Source organism: Lytechinus variegatus, chromosome 18 (assembly GCF_018143015.1).
Source record: "Lytechinus variegatus isolate NC3 chromosome 18, Lvar_3.0, whole genome shotgun sequence".
Lineage (NCBI taxonomy): Eukaryota > Metazoa > Echinodermata > Echinoidea > Temnopleuroida > Toxopneustidae > Lytechinus > Lytechinus variegatus.
The window spans coordinates 56,642-75,345 of NC_054757.1; the positions used below are offsets into that span (position 1 = coordinate 56,642).

The 18,704-nt window shown below is 38.2% G+C and overlaps 2 protein-coding genes across 4 annotated transcripts in view; both read left to right on the plus strand.

Moving 5' to 3' along the window:
• Positions 1-18,704, plus strand: part of LOC121431933 (protein FAM13A-like) — a 205,311-nt gene that overhangs the window by 12,381 nt on the left and 174,226 nt on the right. For all 3 annotated transcript variants that reach the window (XM_041629710.1, XM_041629711.1, XM_041629712.1), the window contains exon 2: positions 5,855-6,047. The gene's annotated coding sequence lies outside the window, so the exon portion shown is untranslated. The remainder of the gene's footprint in view (positions 1-5,854; positions 6,048-18,704) is intronic.
• LOC121431765 lies at positions 988-1,566 on the plus strand. Its single transcript, XM_041629464.1, has one exon. It carries the CDS (start codon positions 988-990, stop codon positions 1,564-1,566), a length of 579 nt encoding a protein of 192 aa, XP_041485398.1.

Sequence of the window (18,704 nt, forward strand, 5' to 3'; positions counted from 1 at the left end):
ATTTAAAGTTAAGCTGAGGCAAAAGAGCCCAGATATTAAACAGTGTACAACCAGACTCCTTAAAGTTCTCTTTATTTGGGTCTCAGTTTTACTTATTCCCCTTCAGTTTGATTTAGAACTTCATTTATTTTCAACTCCAAATGTATAGTTTCTTCAACCCTACAGTATCATGATTCATGTGCGCGTTTGTTTGCTTACAACACGTCTAAGTATCTCGCTGATATTCTTATCTTGCTCCCTTTATAGCCGATTCCAATGGACATGTTGTCCATAACTGTGCGTCGTTAGTAACCAGGGAGCCCAGGGGCCTACCATGTATTTGGCCATAGAAAAACGAAAAGTTCTCTCCTACCCCAATCTCGATTGGCCATTTTGTTACAAATCTTGAAAGAATTAGGACTAGGAGAGGTATCGCGACAGAACTTTTGTCTTTTTTGAGGTTCCAGTCTGCCTCGATGTCAGGATACTGCTACAAATTAGACCTTCATCCATATAATCGTGGTACATGTAAGTGCATAATTTCTGTTTTCACAATTCAGTTTGATGAATATTTTGACCATAAATTTCTGTGTCTATGGCCAAATGCACGGTAAGGCACTGGGTTACTTCGTTAGTTGATTTCCTGGGCAGCGAAACCATACAGGAACGCGAGGTTATGGTTTCATTTGATGTGGTGTCGTTGTTTACCAATGTACCCATCGACGCTGCATGCAAGGTCGCACTTAGCAGGCTCGAACGTGATGAGAGCCAACCCGAGCGCACAGTTATCTCCGGCCCAGGTAACTGAGCTTTTAAGTTTTGTTTTGCAATCTATGACTATGTATTTAATGTTTCCCCGCATTTTCTACACCATGGGCAGCCCTGTTTCTGCAGTGATTGCTAACCTGTTCATGGAAGCTTCTGAGGAACAAGTACCGAGTGTTTACCCACCTGACTGCGACCCTAGAGTTTGGAAGCGATATGTAGATAGATGACACATTTATTATCATGCATAGATCCGCCACCGATGAACTTTTGAGCTACATGAATTCGCAGCAGCCATCCATCCTTTTCACCATGGAGATTGAGTGCAATGAGCGCATTGCCTTTCTAGACACTATGGTGCACCGTGACACCAGCAGCCGACTGTACACCACCGTATACAGGAAGCCCACGCACACCGATCAATACACTGCTTATGATTCACATCACCCAAAGTCTGTTAAGCACAGGGTAGTGAAGTGTCTTTATGACAGAGCTTCACGCATCGTTACTAGGCCCCACTGCACAGCTATAGAGAAGCAACACATCACCTTGGCTCTTATTTCTAATGGTTACCCACGCTCTTTCGTTAACCACGTCGCTATGAAGAAGAACACTCCGTCCAAACAGCCTGCGGCTGTAGTAATCCTGTTTGTTGATGGTATCGTGCATCTTCTCCGCTGGCGCTTGGAGAAGCATGGCATCCAAGTTATATCAAGTCCTACAGCATCCGCAGCCAGCTGGTCCGTTCGAAAGACCGCTAGATCCCTGACAGACGTGATGGGGTTGTTTATGCTCGATTTGCGACAAAGTCTACATTGGTGAGACTGGTAGGCCTGTGGGGAACGCATGAAGGAACATCGCAGTGATGTTTGGCTTAGGCGCACCGATAGCTCCGCTGTTGCAGAACATGCTTGGTACTCAAATCATCCACCTAACTGGGATGAGGTCAGCTGCATTGCTAGTGATAAGCATTGGTATACGCGGTGCATTAAGGATGCGATTCAGATCGTTTGCAACCGAGCAATATCAACAAGGACAGCGGCATTGAGATCCCTGATGAATGGTTACCTACCATCCGACGGCATACAGCATCCACCGTTCACAGCACGCAGCGCCCGCATTAGTGGGTGCCTGACACCAGTGCGGACTCTGATTGGCCGGCTGCTTCGGCCAATCACAGCGCGCGGTGCTCGCACCAGCGGGCACCAGCGCGGGCCCTGATTTGTTGGCGGCCATATTGCCCCACCTATAGTACAAGGTTAAGGAAACTTTTACCTGTTAGGAAAATTCAGGCCTAGTTATTAGTATTACAGTTTGAATAAAAGCATTAATTGTTCTTCTTGTTACACTCTGTAAACTATTTCTCAGAAGGTTTTTTCATACCTGCCCATCAGGAAAAAGACCTGCTACAATTTAATTTACTAAAAAGTGTGAAAGAAAAGAAATCATGATTATTTTATCACCACACACTTTCCAAACTTTTTACACTTTCATGGTTTAGTGAGCCAACTTGAAAACTTTGGAATGAATGCTCTTTATAATTATATTGCAAAAATGCATTAATTTCCTAACAATTTTTCCGGATTAATTGAATTTAGGGACGAACAAGTAGAAGATCCAACATCTGAAACAGGGGGGGGGACCAAGAAATTGGGGAGGGGAGCCACTAGCTTTGAAATTTTAACATGCTTTTTTTAAGTTACAGAGGATGCTTCCATACTTCACAAAAAATTGTGCTCACTCAACCATGAACATGCATGTACAATATCAAAATTTTGTGTGGAGTGAGTGGCTAATTGATGGATAGTAAAACAGCATTAACACCATGAAAATTCACCTAAAAGCAACTTCGCCTTACTTTGTATTTACACAACCTGAAAATCGATTCTTGTGACTTTTTTTTTTAAATTGTCATTTTTAATTCAGTCTTTGATTACTCAAGCATGACTCAACCAATCAATCTTATTTTTTCTCAGTAGTCGCTTTTTATAATGAGTGTAAAAAAACCCCCACACCTACGAAATATATCTCAAAATTATTCTGTTCAAAAGTTGCAGAATTTTGATTTAGGGGGGACTTTTTTGTTGAGTGTACATGTACATAGGAATGCATAGTTTATACGTTTTTTTTTCATGCTTTGTTATGTTTTCCTCTGAGCAGGTATGAACACATATGCTGCTGTATGCAGCGTTCTCGCCAGAAAAAAATTCACCCATGTCGGGGACTTGTGCTGCCAATCCCGGGGGGGGGGGGGGTGGGTGCGGGAGGGGGGGAGGTTCACCCCTCGTGTGCGGAGCGCGGAAGCGACGGCCTTTTATCAAATAGAGACGCCAAGGAAGCCCCATTGTGGCGTATTTTTAAGCCCACACAAATGCACATAAATGCTAGGCCTGGGAGTAAACATCGATTGATCGAATGGTTCGATTGGCATGCCGCCAATCACCAATCGATTAGCAAAATTTACACAAATCGAATGTTCGGCAGATCCCGATTATGACATTGGGAGAACTCGAATACCCAAGTAATAATAACAAAATGACAAGAGAACAATGATGACACTTCATACAGGCTTAAAAATTGTTACCGAGATAATTTTTTTCAAAAATAATCAATGATTGTATTACATTCACAGTTACACACCAACATGAAAGCGCTCCGATTTTTTTTTAATCCCACCCAACCTTGCCCTCGATACACAAAATGAGTTCATTGTCTGCGTGCACAAAACAATAAGAAAACACACAACCAAGCTCACTTGAGCTGATTGGACATTCGGATAGCCAATGAAACTTTTGGGGAAACAAAGAAGGCAGTGGTTTCCTTATCAGGAGAGATCATGACTTTAGAAATAAATTGACCCCTCCCCCATCTGTGTGTGTGCGAGGGAGAGAGAAAGATAAGGGTGGGAGCCGGAGAATTCCTTTCATGTTTCAAAACAATAATGCAACCTTTTTTCTATCCCCCTCACACAATGAAAACTACATTCCAACATGCGCCCGTCTTCACCCGTACTTTCTCGACTAGTCTCCAAAAATAGACCCAGTTATACATGTAGGTTCAAATGATAAAAAATCGTAATTTTAAAAGGTATTTCAAATTAAATATTTTGCAAAATATTTTTTTTTGAAATACATGTGTAGAATCTTGGGCAGTGCCACAAGTGGGGGCGGGGACATGGTGTGGGCAAGGGATGAAATTTTTCAAGAAATGCTCCACCAGGGGTCAGTCTCAAAGAATAGTTCATGAATGAGTTGTTTACATCTTTGGGCTTTGGACTTTGGACTGATCTGGGCTGATTCATTCATATGCAGGGGTGTGGCACTTGGAGGGATGCATGCATAATACCAGAGTACCAGCATGGATTTAGGAAGGATTTTCATTGGAACAATAAACTGAAAGTTTTAATCTCATTTCATGTAGTTTCTTTTGATATAAATGTCAAGTAAACGCTCACATATCACCCCTATCTTATATTCGCTGCACTGGCTCCCTATAAAAAAACGGATTATCTTTAAGATTTTGTTACTTGCCTTTCATAGTATTCGTGGATCAGCACCACAATACAGTCTTTCATTTACCAATCACTACAGACCAGGCAGATCTTTGCGCTCATCCACCTCTGGCTTACTTGTCATTCCGAAAGTTTCAAAAACTTGGGGGAAAGATCATTTGCTTTTGCATGCCCCACTTTGTGGAATAGCCTTCCTGAAGACATAAAAAAATGTACCTCTGTCGAAACTTTCAAAAATCTTCTAAAAACTTTGCTATTTAACTCTTAGCTCTTTATGCGCCTTGAGCACTCTACAGAGTGGATTTGGCGCTTTACAAGTCTCATTATTATTATTATTATTATTATTATAATATCATGGAGAAGGGGAAAAAGGTCCTACTTTCATTTATTCTAAACATGTGACTTTGGAGATTTCACCATAAAGTAGGTCAACTATTGTGACTTAAAAGACCTGATTCCCGACGAACAATCAAATCATTCGATTATTTTTTCAGGAAATAATTGAATGGTAAAAATGACAATCGTCCCAGGCCTAACATCCATGCACCATAGCGGTCACGCACAGTTCTCAAACTCCTTTGCTATTCGTTCATTGTGTGCAGAGAGGGCGGGATAAAATGACAAACACAGTACAACTCCTTTGCTATTCGTTCATAGTGTGTATAGAAGGCGGGATAAATGACAAACACAGTACAAGTACATGTTCCTTGTATATACAATGCATTTATTCCAAGTTCCACTCCCATAAGCGCAGCTACCGGTAGGTCATGGAGCATAGCCGGTGTGATGTGCGGGGCAGACGGGGGAATAGGCAACGGAACGACCGTACCGTGCCGTCATATGCCCGCAATAGCAGCCGCGAGCTAGCTGGGCGCCTTGCCACTTTCCTAGCCGTAGTAGGCCTGTAAGTGGTCTTAAGTTGGTGGGACTTCGGCGCAACCCGATAAATGAAGTTGATATCACTAAGATGAGTTCATGGAGTGTATTATTTTTTTCTGAATATTTCCATTTAATTTTTCCACACATGTCGCTGAAATTTTACGCATGGTTCCACTTGGTCTCCATTTCCGCACGCATGGTGTTTGCACCATGCGTATTATACACTGGCGAGAACGCTGGCCGTATGGTAAATACATGTATATCCTACATTGAAACTTGTGCTATTTATTAACATCTTGTTTCTAAAATGCATTTTACTTTCTTTCTGTATCTTACGAGACATAAAGTAAATTTTTTATTCAACATTTTTTGCTCATTCTTTTTTCTCTTTATACCTCTTTCCTACCGCTTCCCTCTTTCCATCAACTACTTAATTTCTTACTTCCATTTACTCACCATTTGCATCCCTTATTTTCATATTTTCTCTATCTTTCTTTCTCTTCCCTCACCCCCTTCTACCTTTTTTTTTAATCCACCCTCTTCTGCCTCTTCCCCTCACCCCCTTCTACCCCATCTTTTTATCCACCCTCTTCCACCTCTTTCCCTCTGCTCACCACTTCCTTCTACCCCTTCTTTCAATCCATCCTCCTCCACCTCTTCCCTTCTCCTTATCCCTTCCTCTCTTCCTTCTTCCCCTACCCTCCTTGCCTGAAATCACAGTGCAATCTCGGGACACATGCACACAGTTGCTACTCTTTTCCAAACGTCAGTAGTGCCCTCATGTTGTGCCACCAGCTCTTATCTTGTCGATCCCTCAAGCAGCCGTGAGGCAGAGTGTAATAGTCACAGATCATAGACAGGGAAAGGGAACAACCGGTGATAGTGTTCTGTGGACATACCAGACAAATCTCTGGTGAGTTTCATATCTGTTCCGTATGTTTACATTAATGATAAAGACTTTGTATTCATAGTGCTGATTTCATATTGTGATGCAAGCAAATGGCAATGCCAATTTAAGGTTATTGTCAATTTCTGGAGTATCCAGATGCCTATGATGCAATACATGTAATTGTCAAACAATTAGAAAGAGACCATGCCAGTGATAAAATGTCTATAGACCCAAACAGATCAGCATTATCTGCTAAAAGGTATTGTCAGTCTGTCCTTGCAGTGGCTTTAGCCCCCTCTTTTTTTAACCAAAACATGTGAAAAGTTATATTGTGAGATTTTGCATGGTCAGCCCCCCCCCCCCCCCTGTTTCAAAACCGTTTCGCTGCCCCTGCCTTCTACTAGTTCTTTGGGATTACATGTAATGCCCCTCTGGCATACAGGGATATACAGTACAATATACCTGGCTATGTGCATGTGTACATGTCAAATTGTTATTGCTAACCCCTGATAAGGATGCTTACTTTTCACACACGAAATTCGCTAACCCCGGACTAGTGGTAGCTCATGAATATATTCACGAGCGCACTGAGAAGGGGTCATTCAGGTCATATCCAAAATTGCGCACGCTTCAAATACATTTGTCGATCATTTGGAGTACAAGTACTTCACTCAGAATGTTTACTGGTTATACGATAGGCCTAATTACATTAAATTTGCTTGATTCAGTTGATGAAAAACATGAGTGCCATTTTGCAGGTCTATTTCTTAATGAAGAAAAATAGGGAGAAAGGGAGAGCAAACTGTATTACAAGAAGGATGATGTTCCGTCTGAGGAGGAGATCCAACATTGAAGACGGTGAAAGAATGGACATAGACCTGTGGATGGCGATGTTGTCAACCTATTCGGCCAACCCAGTTTTAAATAATACGATTTGGAGTTTTCCTTAACCCCGTGCTATAGGTGGGGCTAAATTGCCATTTAGCCCCACCTATAGTATGGGGTTAAGCTTAGCCCACTTTCGTTTTACACTAGCGATCTTAACCCCGTACTATCGCTCTTAGCACCGCAATTGCTGGGATAACCCTGCTTTTTTGCAAGGCCAAGTAATCGCGTACTAAAGGTGGGGTTAGCCCACTTTGTAAAAATGCTGTGTAAAAGGAAAGTGGGCTAAGCTTAACCCCATACTATAGGTGGGGCTAAATGGCAATTTAGCCTCACCTATAGTACGGGGTTAAGGAAATTTTAGCATGTATAAAAAGGGTAATAGTCTCTACTCGTGCAACTCTCAAAATGATGTATTTATGTTCATAGTATTGACAAGATATGATGTACATTAATGGCTTAATGTACATAGATTAGCTTCTTTATCACTTTCCCATTTTAGTCCTTGCTGTATTTTTTTTTTTACTGAAGTGATTACCTATTCATCCAATGTGCTACATGGAAGTTAGGCATTCACATAATTTGATTTCCAGCATAAGCCTGCTTCCAAGAATGAAATTTTTACATATTCATGCTTTTGGACAAATCCTTTTGATACATTATTTAGAATATAATTTTTTAATGTAATTTCGTACATAATTTAGAATGAAAATTTTTCATGAAGAACTACTTGTACATGAAGTTTGAATATTGCAGTAGTTTTTTCAGGTATTTTTTTTTTGAGGGGGGGGGGAGGAGGTGCAAGACACAATTTTTTTTTGAAGAAACTCAATAAAAAGCAAGCTTGTCATGAGGTGCTTTTGCATAATTTATACTTAATTATAAGGATTCAGTGCATTATATTGGTGAAGTTTGTGAGAATTTTTAGTAAAAGATTTTTTTTTCTCTCAAAAATTTAGTTTAGTTTAGTGTACAGTACTCCAATGATGTTGTAGGACTAAGCCTAGTTTTAAACAATTTTCGGCAATACTCTTATTGTACATGTATGTGTTTAAAAGATCACATGCTCGATCTGTAATGAATATCATAAGTCAGAAAAAATTGGAACCAGTGGGATTCAAACCTGCCATCTACTGCTTTCCGGGCAGCGACTTAACCACCAGGCTATTCTGGTTCACGGCTAAATCACGATGAACTGGAATTCAAATACCTTCAATCTTCTTTCTGACTAATATGCAAATGCAGTCCGCCGTGGACACTAGTTAGTATTCCAAAGAGGCTTTGATAGGAGGAAATTATAATTTGTAAACAAATTTTCGGCAATACTCCTATGTGTTTATTAGATCGCATGCTCAATCTGTAATGAAAATCATAAGTCAGAAAAAATAAGCCTGTTCATCAATCAAAGTAGAATGTCTATTGCTGCTCTCCTTCAGACAAAGTTAGATGCGTTACTTATGTTGGCAGGAAGGGGTGGCAGGGGTATCGTAGACAGCAAAAAATTCCATGAGAACACACGAAAATCGAAAATCACTCAATATCATAGGCAATCTTCTCCCATTGCTTATCCAGTCTATTCTTAAATGCAATCACTGAACAAGCAGTAACTACATCTTCTGGGAGACTGTTCCACACATCTATCACTTGGTAAGCTAAGAAAAACTCACGCACATCAAGACGTGAATATCTTTTCTCTAGCTTTAAGGAATGACCACATATTTTACCACAGTTTCTCAGATAGAAAAGCTCAGAAATTGTATCGTAGTAACCATGCAAGTATGTCAAATCATGCCATCTCTTTTACGTCTGTGACTGAGTGTTGGCAATTTCAGGAGGCAAAGATGTTCAGAGTATGATAGGTTCTTAATACCTGGGATCAATTTAGTAGCTCTATGTTGGACACTTTATAAACGCCTCTGCTCACCTACATATAGCTTATACGGTGACCACGCAGCCTGGCCATACTCTAAGATTGGGCGAATAATACCCTTAAACAAAAGCTTAACAGAGGTCTTATCCAAATGTACAAAAGTTCTTCTTATAATACCAAGCAGTCTATTAGACTTTGACACCACTTTAGAAATATGTGCTCCTTGAAAGAAAGACGTGAGTGTACCTGAACTGAAAATTTCTTGAGAGGGGCAACTTCCCCACCCAAGCTCCACTGCATGTTTATGATAATGTTCACGTTTGAGGGTATCATACTCAGCTGTGAACTATATAAATGAATGTTTATGAAAATGCAAAGATTATTTTAAATGTAGACTTCAAGCCAAAGCTGTAATCAAGTCATGAATCAGTGACTGATAATCAGTCAGCTTACCAGTGACTCGAGCAGTATTCCATGACTTGTTCCTATTGACATTTTTACAGTGACTCGACTTACTTGACTTGAACCCCACAATGACTTGACTCAACAAAAATTTTATGACTTTTTATGACTGCTTCAATTCTTCCATAATTCAACAATTTTGTATGTGTGTGAGCAAATAAAGCAATATTTCCTACATTTACAGTAACATGTAGGAATTAGCATAATAGTGATTCCCAATTGAGACATCACAATCAGTAAGAGACTGAGAGGGAAGGGGGCTTTAACCCTTGCACTGTGGGACAGATGTTAACAAAGATCATACATGTGCAGGGTGGACAGATGCGTTGCTGTGAACGGAAGAGGAAATGAAGCAAAGGACAGAGGGTGAATAATGTCTTTATTGATGGAACTGATTTGTCACATATTATTCTATGTTAAGGTTAAGGGAGTGCACTGAAACTTGTTTCTATATTTAGGACTGATATGATTTGTATTATGAAACCTGGGGATGTTTCAGATGAAATATTTGACTCTTGAGTAAATTGTGCAGTGAGTGATGGCAATACACAAACAATTTGAAATGCTTATTTTATAACTGATGACCATGTATATTCTGCAGTACGTCCAAAACTCCTCTATTTTATTCAGTGGTATCACTGGTATGCATGGTAGACTAAGGCATGGACACGTGTGTTTTGCGTACTTGATGAGCTGTGAAGACAATCTTTCAGATCGAAATATTGATCAGTTGTAATGAAATTGGTCCCATATTACACATGAAACTATAAATTTTCTGTATAAATAAATGAAATTCATGTATTATTCATTTTGGTGACAGATATTAGCTGCAAAAATGTATTTTTCCAATAAATGTAGGCCTACATGGGAGAATAGAGCTTATTTTTTAACAGAAATCATACTTGCATCAGATTGATATTATAATCAGTACTTATAAAGCATTCACGATTACAATGGAATTATGAAATTTTATAATAAAGCAAAGTCAGGAACTAACAAAAATCACTGGAATGTCCATCGGTAATAATTGTAAATAGGCACGATATCGCCGAAGTGGGATTCAAGCTTTCTGATTGTAAACTTGTGCAGCACATCTCTTCCAATCACGAAGAAATTTGCTATAGGAAGTGTGGTGTTACGCATGCATACCACTTTTCTTGGGACGTGAGTTTGAATAAAAATATACATACACTTTTTTTCAGGGGGTGGAGGAATTTGTTTTTTTTTTCTTTATTCATATTTCCCCCATTCCAAAAGCAGCTTTATTCCCTTTTCAGAGGCAGACAGAGACTTGTGCGTAGGAACCAACGTTTTCCCCTTCCTCAATGTGTTATGAAAATTTTTTCTTTGAATTACCTCCCTTCGTAGAAGCATATTAATTTGTTAGCACCCATACCCTAATAACTCTAGTACCATTTATAATTTGCACAGTCTCATGCAGTATCAAAAATTGTCTTCACTTCTAAAGGCTTCCCATGTCCTAGATTTTTTAATATTTTTTTTACATTTAATATGTCACACTCTTGTACATGTACATGTATGTAACTTGATTATTTGCTTTTTGTCTCACCTGCGAAGCAAAGTGAGACTATAGGCGCCGCTTTTCCGACGGCGGCGGCGACAGCGGCGGCGGCGGCGTCAACATCAAATCTTAACCTGAGGCTAAGTTTTTGAAATGACGTCATAACTTAGAAAGTATATGGACCTAGTAAATAAAACTTGGCCATAAGGTTAATCAAGTATTACTGAACATCCTATTAGAGTTTCATGTCACATGACCAAGGTCAAAGGTCATTTAGGGTCAATGAACTTAGACCATGTTAGAGGAATCAACATCGAAATCTTAACCTGAGGTTAAGTTTTTGAAATGTCATCATAACTTATAAAATATATGGACCTAGTTCATGAAACTTGGACATAAGGTTAATCAAGTATCACTGAACATCCTGCATGAGTTTCACGTCATATGACCAAGGTCAAAGGTCATTTAGGGTCAATGAACTTTGGCCGAATTGGGGATATCTGTTGAATTCCCATCATAACTTTGAATGTTTATGGATCTGATTCATGTAACTTGGACATAATAGTAATCAAGCATCACTGAACATTTTGTGCAAGTTTCAGGTCTCATGATTAAGGTCAAAGGTCATTTAGGGTCAATGAACTTTGGCCGAATTGGGGGTATCTGTTGAATTACCATCATAACTTTGAAAGTTTATTGGTCTAGTTCGTTAAACTTGGACATAATAGTAATCAAGTATCACTGAACATCCTGTTCGAGTTTCAGGTCACATGATCAAGGTCAAAGGTCATGTAAGGTCAATGAACTTTGGCCATGTAGGGGTTTTTTGTTGAATAACCATCATATCTCTGTAAGTTTATTGGTCTAGTTCATAGAAAGTGGACATAAGAGTAACCATGTATCACTGAACATCTTGTGCGAGTTAGAGTAGTATTCAAAGTCAGCACTGCTGCTATATTGAACTGCGTGATGCAGGTGAGACGGCCAGAGGCATTCCACTTGTCTTATAATTCGCCATATTCAATCTACTGAAATTCTCTATTAATGATAATAACGGTTATTTATATGCGCTATACACAAACGGTTTCACAGTGCTTACATTTGTTAGACATAAAATATAAATATATGATTATAATATTACACCTTCATCAATTACCATTCCCCATTTCTTGTAAAGCTCTTAATGGTTCAGGTCACAGACCATTTCTTTATTTACATGTGTGTTTGATTCGGGATTGATAATTTGATTTTCCAATGCTTTGCCATATTAAGTTCCCATTCTTTTACATTGCTTAATTTTTCTGTTACACATAAATTTAATTACATGTACTATTCTTTATATGGTAGCTTCAATTTAGTTGACAACTTGATATCTAAGAAGTTGTTTCCCTGAATATACTTTGGATATGAATCTTGATTGTTTTTTTTATCATTATTGGTTTACTGTGCTGTTTTTGTTAAGCCCGCAAATAACCGTGACAAATGTCATGTACAACAATTCATTTCAGACTTTCAAAATCAACCAATTGACCTACCATCCTTGTTTCTGATTTGATAAATGCATAAAACCTTGTTTTTTTTCTCTCTCTTCATATTACGATGAAGGTTAATTTTTACAACTTTATAAAAGTATTGGTATTGTTAATGCATGTTTAAATTTATTGCTATTTTATGTTATTCCATGTAGGCACCATGTGGAGAACCTTTCGACAGAATTTTCAATTCTTTTAGGTGATCCCCAGGCATAAGCTGGTGATAAATTTTACATTTCTTTTGTAATGTTTCTATTGCTGTCATGCTTTCTTGCCTGGAAATGAAATAAATAGATGTGGAGTTCTATTCAGGCCTATATATATTTTTTTTTTACTTCTTTTTTACTACTTTTCAAGTTCATGAATCATGATTACACTGTTTTGGGTGGGTGTGAGAGGGGATGAGGATAAGTTAAAGATCAAGACCATGTCAACCAAAAAAATCTTGGAATAAATAGAGTAACTTACATGTACCTTATGTTTAAAAAAACACACAAAAAAAGACAGTTAATATACACACAAAACATCACATCACATTTCTTTTTAATTGTATCCTATGGATTTGGTCTCGTTGCTCTGCCACAGAGATTTTCTTGTGAGCACTCTACCTGCTGCATTTCTTCTCCAGTCATCTTCAAATGTGGCATGAAGGTCCATTATGGTATGGTAACCATATTTTTGCGGAAAATTTAGTAAAACTGTAATTTCTGGGTTTTTTTCCAGTTTATCATAACAGCTGCCACACAGAAGCAATATTAGAAGGTAAAGCGAAGATACCTTTTTTATCATTTTTTATGGTGTTGGGGAGTTCCGTATTGCCATGGTAACAATCCAAGTGAATGTTACCAATAACTATGACAATCCAGTTATCATGCTTTAGTACTTCATTTCAAGGTACATGTATCATAATACCGTGCTGTTCCCATATAGAAAATTTGTCATTGGGGTTGGCACACAGAAGCAATATTAGAAGGTAAAGGCGAAGATGCCTATCATTTTTGGCGGAGGGGGGGGGGTCTTAGGGTTAGGTGTACAAAATATATATCCAGATTACTCTATAATTGTATTCCCCAACAGGTGCTACTGGAGAATACTCTAGGTTCTTCAGAGTCACGCTGCTGCATCATATCATTGTCATAAAATTTGGTACCCACAGGCAAAATGTGATGATGCCATGGGTTCAGGGGATACATGTGCTTGGCTGCACGACCCGCCGAGTATTTCTAATTTTTAGAGCATTTTATTAGGAGTGGGCTACAGTATAAATGGGTGACTTTTGGTTTTACTGTGGCAACCGTTTTTGTCTCACCTGCATAGCAGAGCTGCCAACCAGTACGTTTTTGGCATATTTAGTACATATTTGCAACCAAAATACGACAGTATGTTTTTTCTTTAAAAAATATGATTTTGAAAAAAAAGTTTTTTTTTTCTTTTCAAATGGATATTTGATCAAAGTGATTTCAGGTAACTTGCTCTTTTTTCCAATCATTTTGTTAATACCAGGGTGAGATATACACACGTTTCAATGTTTTTTTTAATTTCATCTGCAACTAAGAGCAGTGTGCATTTTAGCTTGCATGCAGCTTGATCGCCGTGATGAGCATTTGCATTTTATTATGAAATACAGTTTTTTTTTGGGAAAATACATTTCTTTTAAATCACAGAATACAATTTTTCATTCCCAGAGGAATATATTGATTGATCATAACTTAATCACAAATACAAAAGACAAATGACCTACCTCTTTCATCTACAATTACTAAGATTATTTTTCATTCTCCAATGAGTGAGCAAAAACAATTTGAAGAGGGGATACCAAAAAGTCACTTGGTGGGCTGTATCTGGGTTTAAAAATGAAAACTCAGTATCAGCTCTTTAATTTGATACCTCAATTAGAGAAAATGGTCAAGAAATAACATTCAGGGTTGGCATATTTCCCGCTTCGGAGGCTTATTTCCCGGACGTCTGGAAATAAGCGGTACCGTAAGTAACGGTGTATTAACCACACCCGTGTATTAACCGCACCCCCAACTTTGGACTAAAAAAAAAAAAAAAAAAATCTTACATTTACATGCATATTTGAGGTACGAAGAAACAAAATCTAAGATTTTAAGATTTCAAAGTATCCAAAGAGATTACTGGTATGCGGAAATCTAATGTTCTTGATCAATTCATCTACAAATGTTAGAAAGAAAGAACGGTCCCGACAATATTGGCAACTTACACACTCACCTCCCAGTCACAGTGTACACGCACACACACAGCACTGCCATTACATTGCAAACTACGATACAGTACAAGTCATGCCACTACATCAAATTATGGTCTGTGTCTTTCCCAGCATAGGAGGAAGAAACATTCACATTTCTTGCATCACAACCTCACAATCATATTTTCAGAAATTTGATGTCTTAGCATGAATTTTGGATATGGGATTACAGGAAGGTTCAAGAAACAAAGAAAATGACATTTTTTCCAGTTGTTTTTTACGGCTTCGTGCCGTCTCTCTTGTGCGTGGTTTACATGGTATCTTATGAAAAGCAAACAGGAAGGAAAAAAAAAGCTGGTGCGAAACGGGACTTTGAATAGCGCCAGCTTAAGTCGCACTATAACCACATTACAACGCAATCTCTAAGCTCACTCAACTCTCGCTCATCGGTGACAAAATATTACCGAGTATGCTCGGCGTCTCTTTTAAATTAGCCAGGGAACTTCACTACTTTGAATCGAGAATAAAGTCAAAATTAGTGTCATGAAGGTGGGTGCATTTGTTATGGACAACATTTAATTAAGATCGTAATAATCGCTTTCCATTACCCGCGGTTCATACCCTCTAAACGACGTTGCCTGGGCAGCTACGCCCGGCCACTCGATGTGTTGTGAACTGGCAGACACCGTACATGTACGGGAGGGGTTACGGTGGGCCGGCTCAGACCCGTCACCGTGTATAAACAGCACCCCCGACTTTTGCTTCTATCCCGCCGAGAAAAAGGTGTGGTTAATACACCGTTACGGTATTTACCGCTTTTTTCCAGTATTTACCACTTTTCACCGGGAAATATAATTTTCCACTTACTTTTCTATAGGGATTGTCAAATTTTGAACATAAAAACAAAGATGGTGAGTATGGTTGCTCTGGTGTGTACCATTTGTGTGAGTGAGAGTGTGTGTGCGTGTTTGTTTGTTTGTGTGTGTGTTTATGTTTGTGTTTGGGTGATATCTATGTCTGTTATCATGAAATGCTGGAAAAGATACAATAAAATACTAAAAAGATCCCAAATATACATATAATTTAGATATGATGTTCTTCATTTAGTCAATCAATAAAATACCATATTCATGAATACCTACATGTATATGTATTAATGAGCATAAACTTGTATTAGCATATGAACAAAATGCCATGTGCTTAAAAAAAAACCCAATAGAAATAATGGAGCGTGCTCCAAGATTGATTTGTTTACAATAGCTTTTAATCAATATGAATATGACAAACTGTACAAGCAGGCCTGATATTCCCCCGATATTTATCAGGTTCCCGATATTTTTTCACCAACATAGGTTGTCTCTGAGATCGATGTAAATCCGGTATAAAATAAAGGGGGGTTAGGGTGTCTATTTTCAATGCCTTATTCGCAAAAATTGCTAGAAAATGAAGGGCACATTGCGCCCAAATTCACACAAAGTTATAAGTTCTGGCAACTTGTTGTCATTATTTTTTTTTAAATTGCCGTCATGCATTTGAAAACTTGATTCTTCGACGCTTATCTGAAGTTTATCGCACACGGTCGGTACCGATCATGGGCGCTGCCATTTTGTATTACCCACCAGACCGTTCATGCGTTGCAGTGGAAGAAACAGCGTGCACTCGGTGCGCGCGCGATGGCTGCATTCAATTCATGCATGCAGGCACTAGGGCTTCGCGGGCCGGAGTTCCCTGGGTTATGTTAGTGCTAGGCGTGATTACAGTGATTTGTCAGTACGGGAGTTCTTTCGTGCGAGCGAAAAAACAAGAAAAGTTTGTGAAAAATTATGGCTTTTCAACAGAAATTTCTCGATCCAGGTGAAGAGGCGAGGGTGAAAGGGATTGACGCTTCAGTTCGTGAGAAATGGACTTGGAAGTGGGTTGAAAAATCAGTGGATGGAAGGGTGGCAAGTGAATGCATACGGAAAATTGAGAAACCCAGTAAAGCTTACTGCACGGTACGTGGTGTAATAAGGAAGTCAAGTATGCAAATGGCGGCTGGAGCATGAGAATTATTTAATGTACGTATTGTGCATTTGATTCAGAAATGTTGAACTCAATATCTCATAAACCTCTAACATGTATAATTGAGAGATATTGTTGCATGCACTACCAATGAAAGTATATTTCCTGGTGAATTTAAGGCTCAGAAACACAATTCTTTCCCTTTTATACAGCAAATTCCAGGTACTTCATGGTGAGGAGATGCCTTATAACAGTTAGATCCCCCTCGACCCCTTCCGGGGTGTTGCCCCTGGACTCTCGGCCGTTTTAAAAGAGCCACTCTCAGGCCTTTGTACAAGTTATTTACATGTATTTTAATAATAATAATAATAATAATGGTGGCTACCTATATAGCGCACAGGTCCACCTTTCGGTGCTCATGGCGCTTTAAAAAGGCACTGCTATTATTATTTTACATTTCCCATTAAACATTCAGTAGCTAAAGTATGTCAATTATGTTGTTAATGTATTCATTTTATATTTCTTAAAGGAAACAACTTTTGACACCTCTTTCCACTTTTGTGTACATTGCATATTTTTATGCTTTTTAATTTTTGTGTTTGCTCTGTTTATTAAACTTCTTTTTAAAAGTCATATCAAAAGAATTGCAATGTTAAAAATGGCATTATCTGAGTTGTGTAATTTTTTAGGCTACAAAAAGATCTTTTTCTGTAAGTAATATCAAAATTCAAAACCAGCAACCACTAGTACAGACTGATACATGTACACACTAAAACTCTTTACATACAGTAGAATACTGAGCTTTATTCACACTTAAAAACAAAAATCATATTGTAATGAGATACAATGGCACGTAAAGAGTTAAACCCCAGGAGAGATATTTGTTTATGTTTTAATATGATTATTCACTTTCCAGGAACATACATGTAATTTGAGTTTGTGTACGTATACATGTGTGGACTTAGATCCTATGTGTGTTTGGGAATGAACATGCAGAATGGATTTCATCTGTTTGTGTGTTTCTACTATGAGTTTTGTGATCTTAATTATTTCAGAACACTATTTTCATTTGTTGAGGTTAAAAACAACTAAAATTATTGAAACAAAAATACAGTATTTACTGGATGCCCATTTTATTTACCGGATGGTATTTACCACCGGTAATTACCCCTACCGGTATTTACCGCCCATAACAAAGTTCTGGTTATTGAAATAAGGCTTGAATTTCAACAATTTCATAAAATGAAGAGGTTTTACAGGCAAGCATCCTGACTCACTGCATTAAGTCTTTTGTTAACCGTGCGATAGCTTCTGTATTAAGCCGGTGAAAATACATTTATAATGAAATTGTTGGTGCCAATGTCGGCCACAAACATTCACTCATCAATGGCGAGGAGAAGAACATACATGTATGAGGGAGTAGAGACATGCAGATAACGTGATGTGTTATGTTTATTAACCTGAAACAGAAACCCCTGCATTGTACAGAAGACAAAAGAAAACATCACGAGTATAAGATAACATAAATCATTACAAGTTGTATCATCAGTTATCAGACTTCTGTACAAATTTAATAAGCAGTTTAATAGTAAATCGATATGGAATACCAATTGTGGTTATTTCACCAAACAATATACACAATTCATATCATAGAAATTGTTGTATTACAATATACATTAGCATATGATATAAACGTAAGCTTACTTTTCTGTAAAGGGAAAAACCATATGAAATTATGATATCAAATTATTTCTGACTACGATAGTTATACTGTATGTTAGAATCTGGCATAAATCATTAGGTTAAATAACTCACCCTAGTCTAATAATGGCCCAGGAATATATGTCTCCTGGTCAGCAGCCATGAACACTCAACAGCCTCTATATCAGCAGCTACAAATAAGGGATTAGATCCGTTATCTACTATGTATTTCATCATATAAATCGTTAATTAAAAAAAAACAATTTTGCAAAGCCAAACCAGGTCTGATACTTAGACCAAGCATCAATCTAAATATTGTAAGCAAAGATCACAAAGAGTACGCTTTATACATACACAATCATCTTACATGATGGGTGAATAAAACATGTCATGTAATAAACGGAAAGTGACTAAATATTATCACTGTCAATGGAATAAGCTGCATGAAAATATTTAGCAGTTTTTTTTTGTGGTACATAATGAATATTAACGATATTAA

Excerpts from the sequence above, each read along its gene's own strand:
- LOC121431765 (XM_041629464.1), top strand. The coding sequence starts at position 988 with ATGCATAGATCCGCCACCGATGAACTTTTGAGCTACATGAATTCGCAG.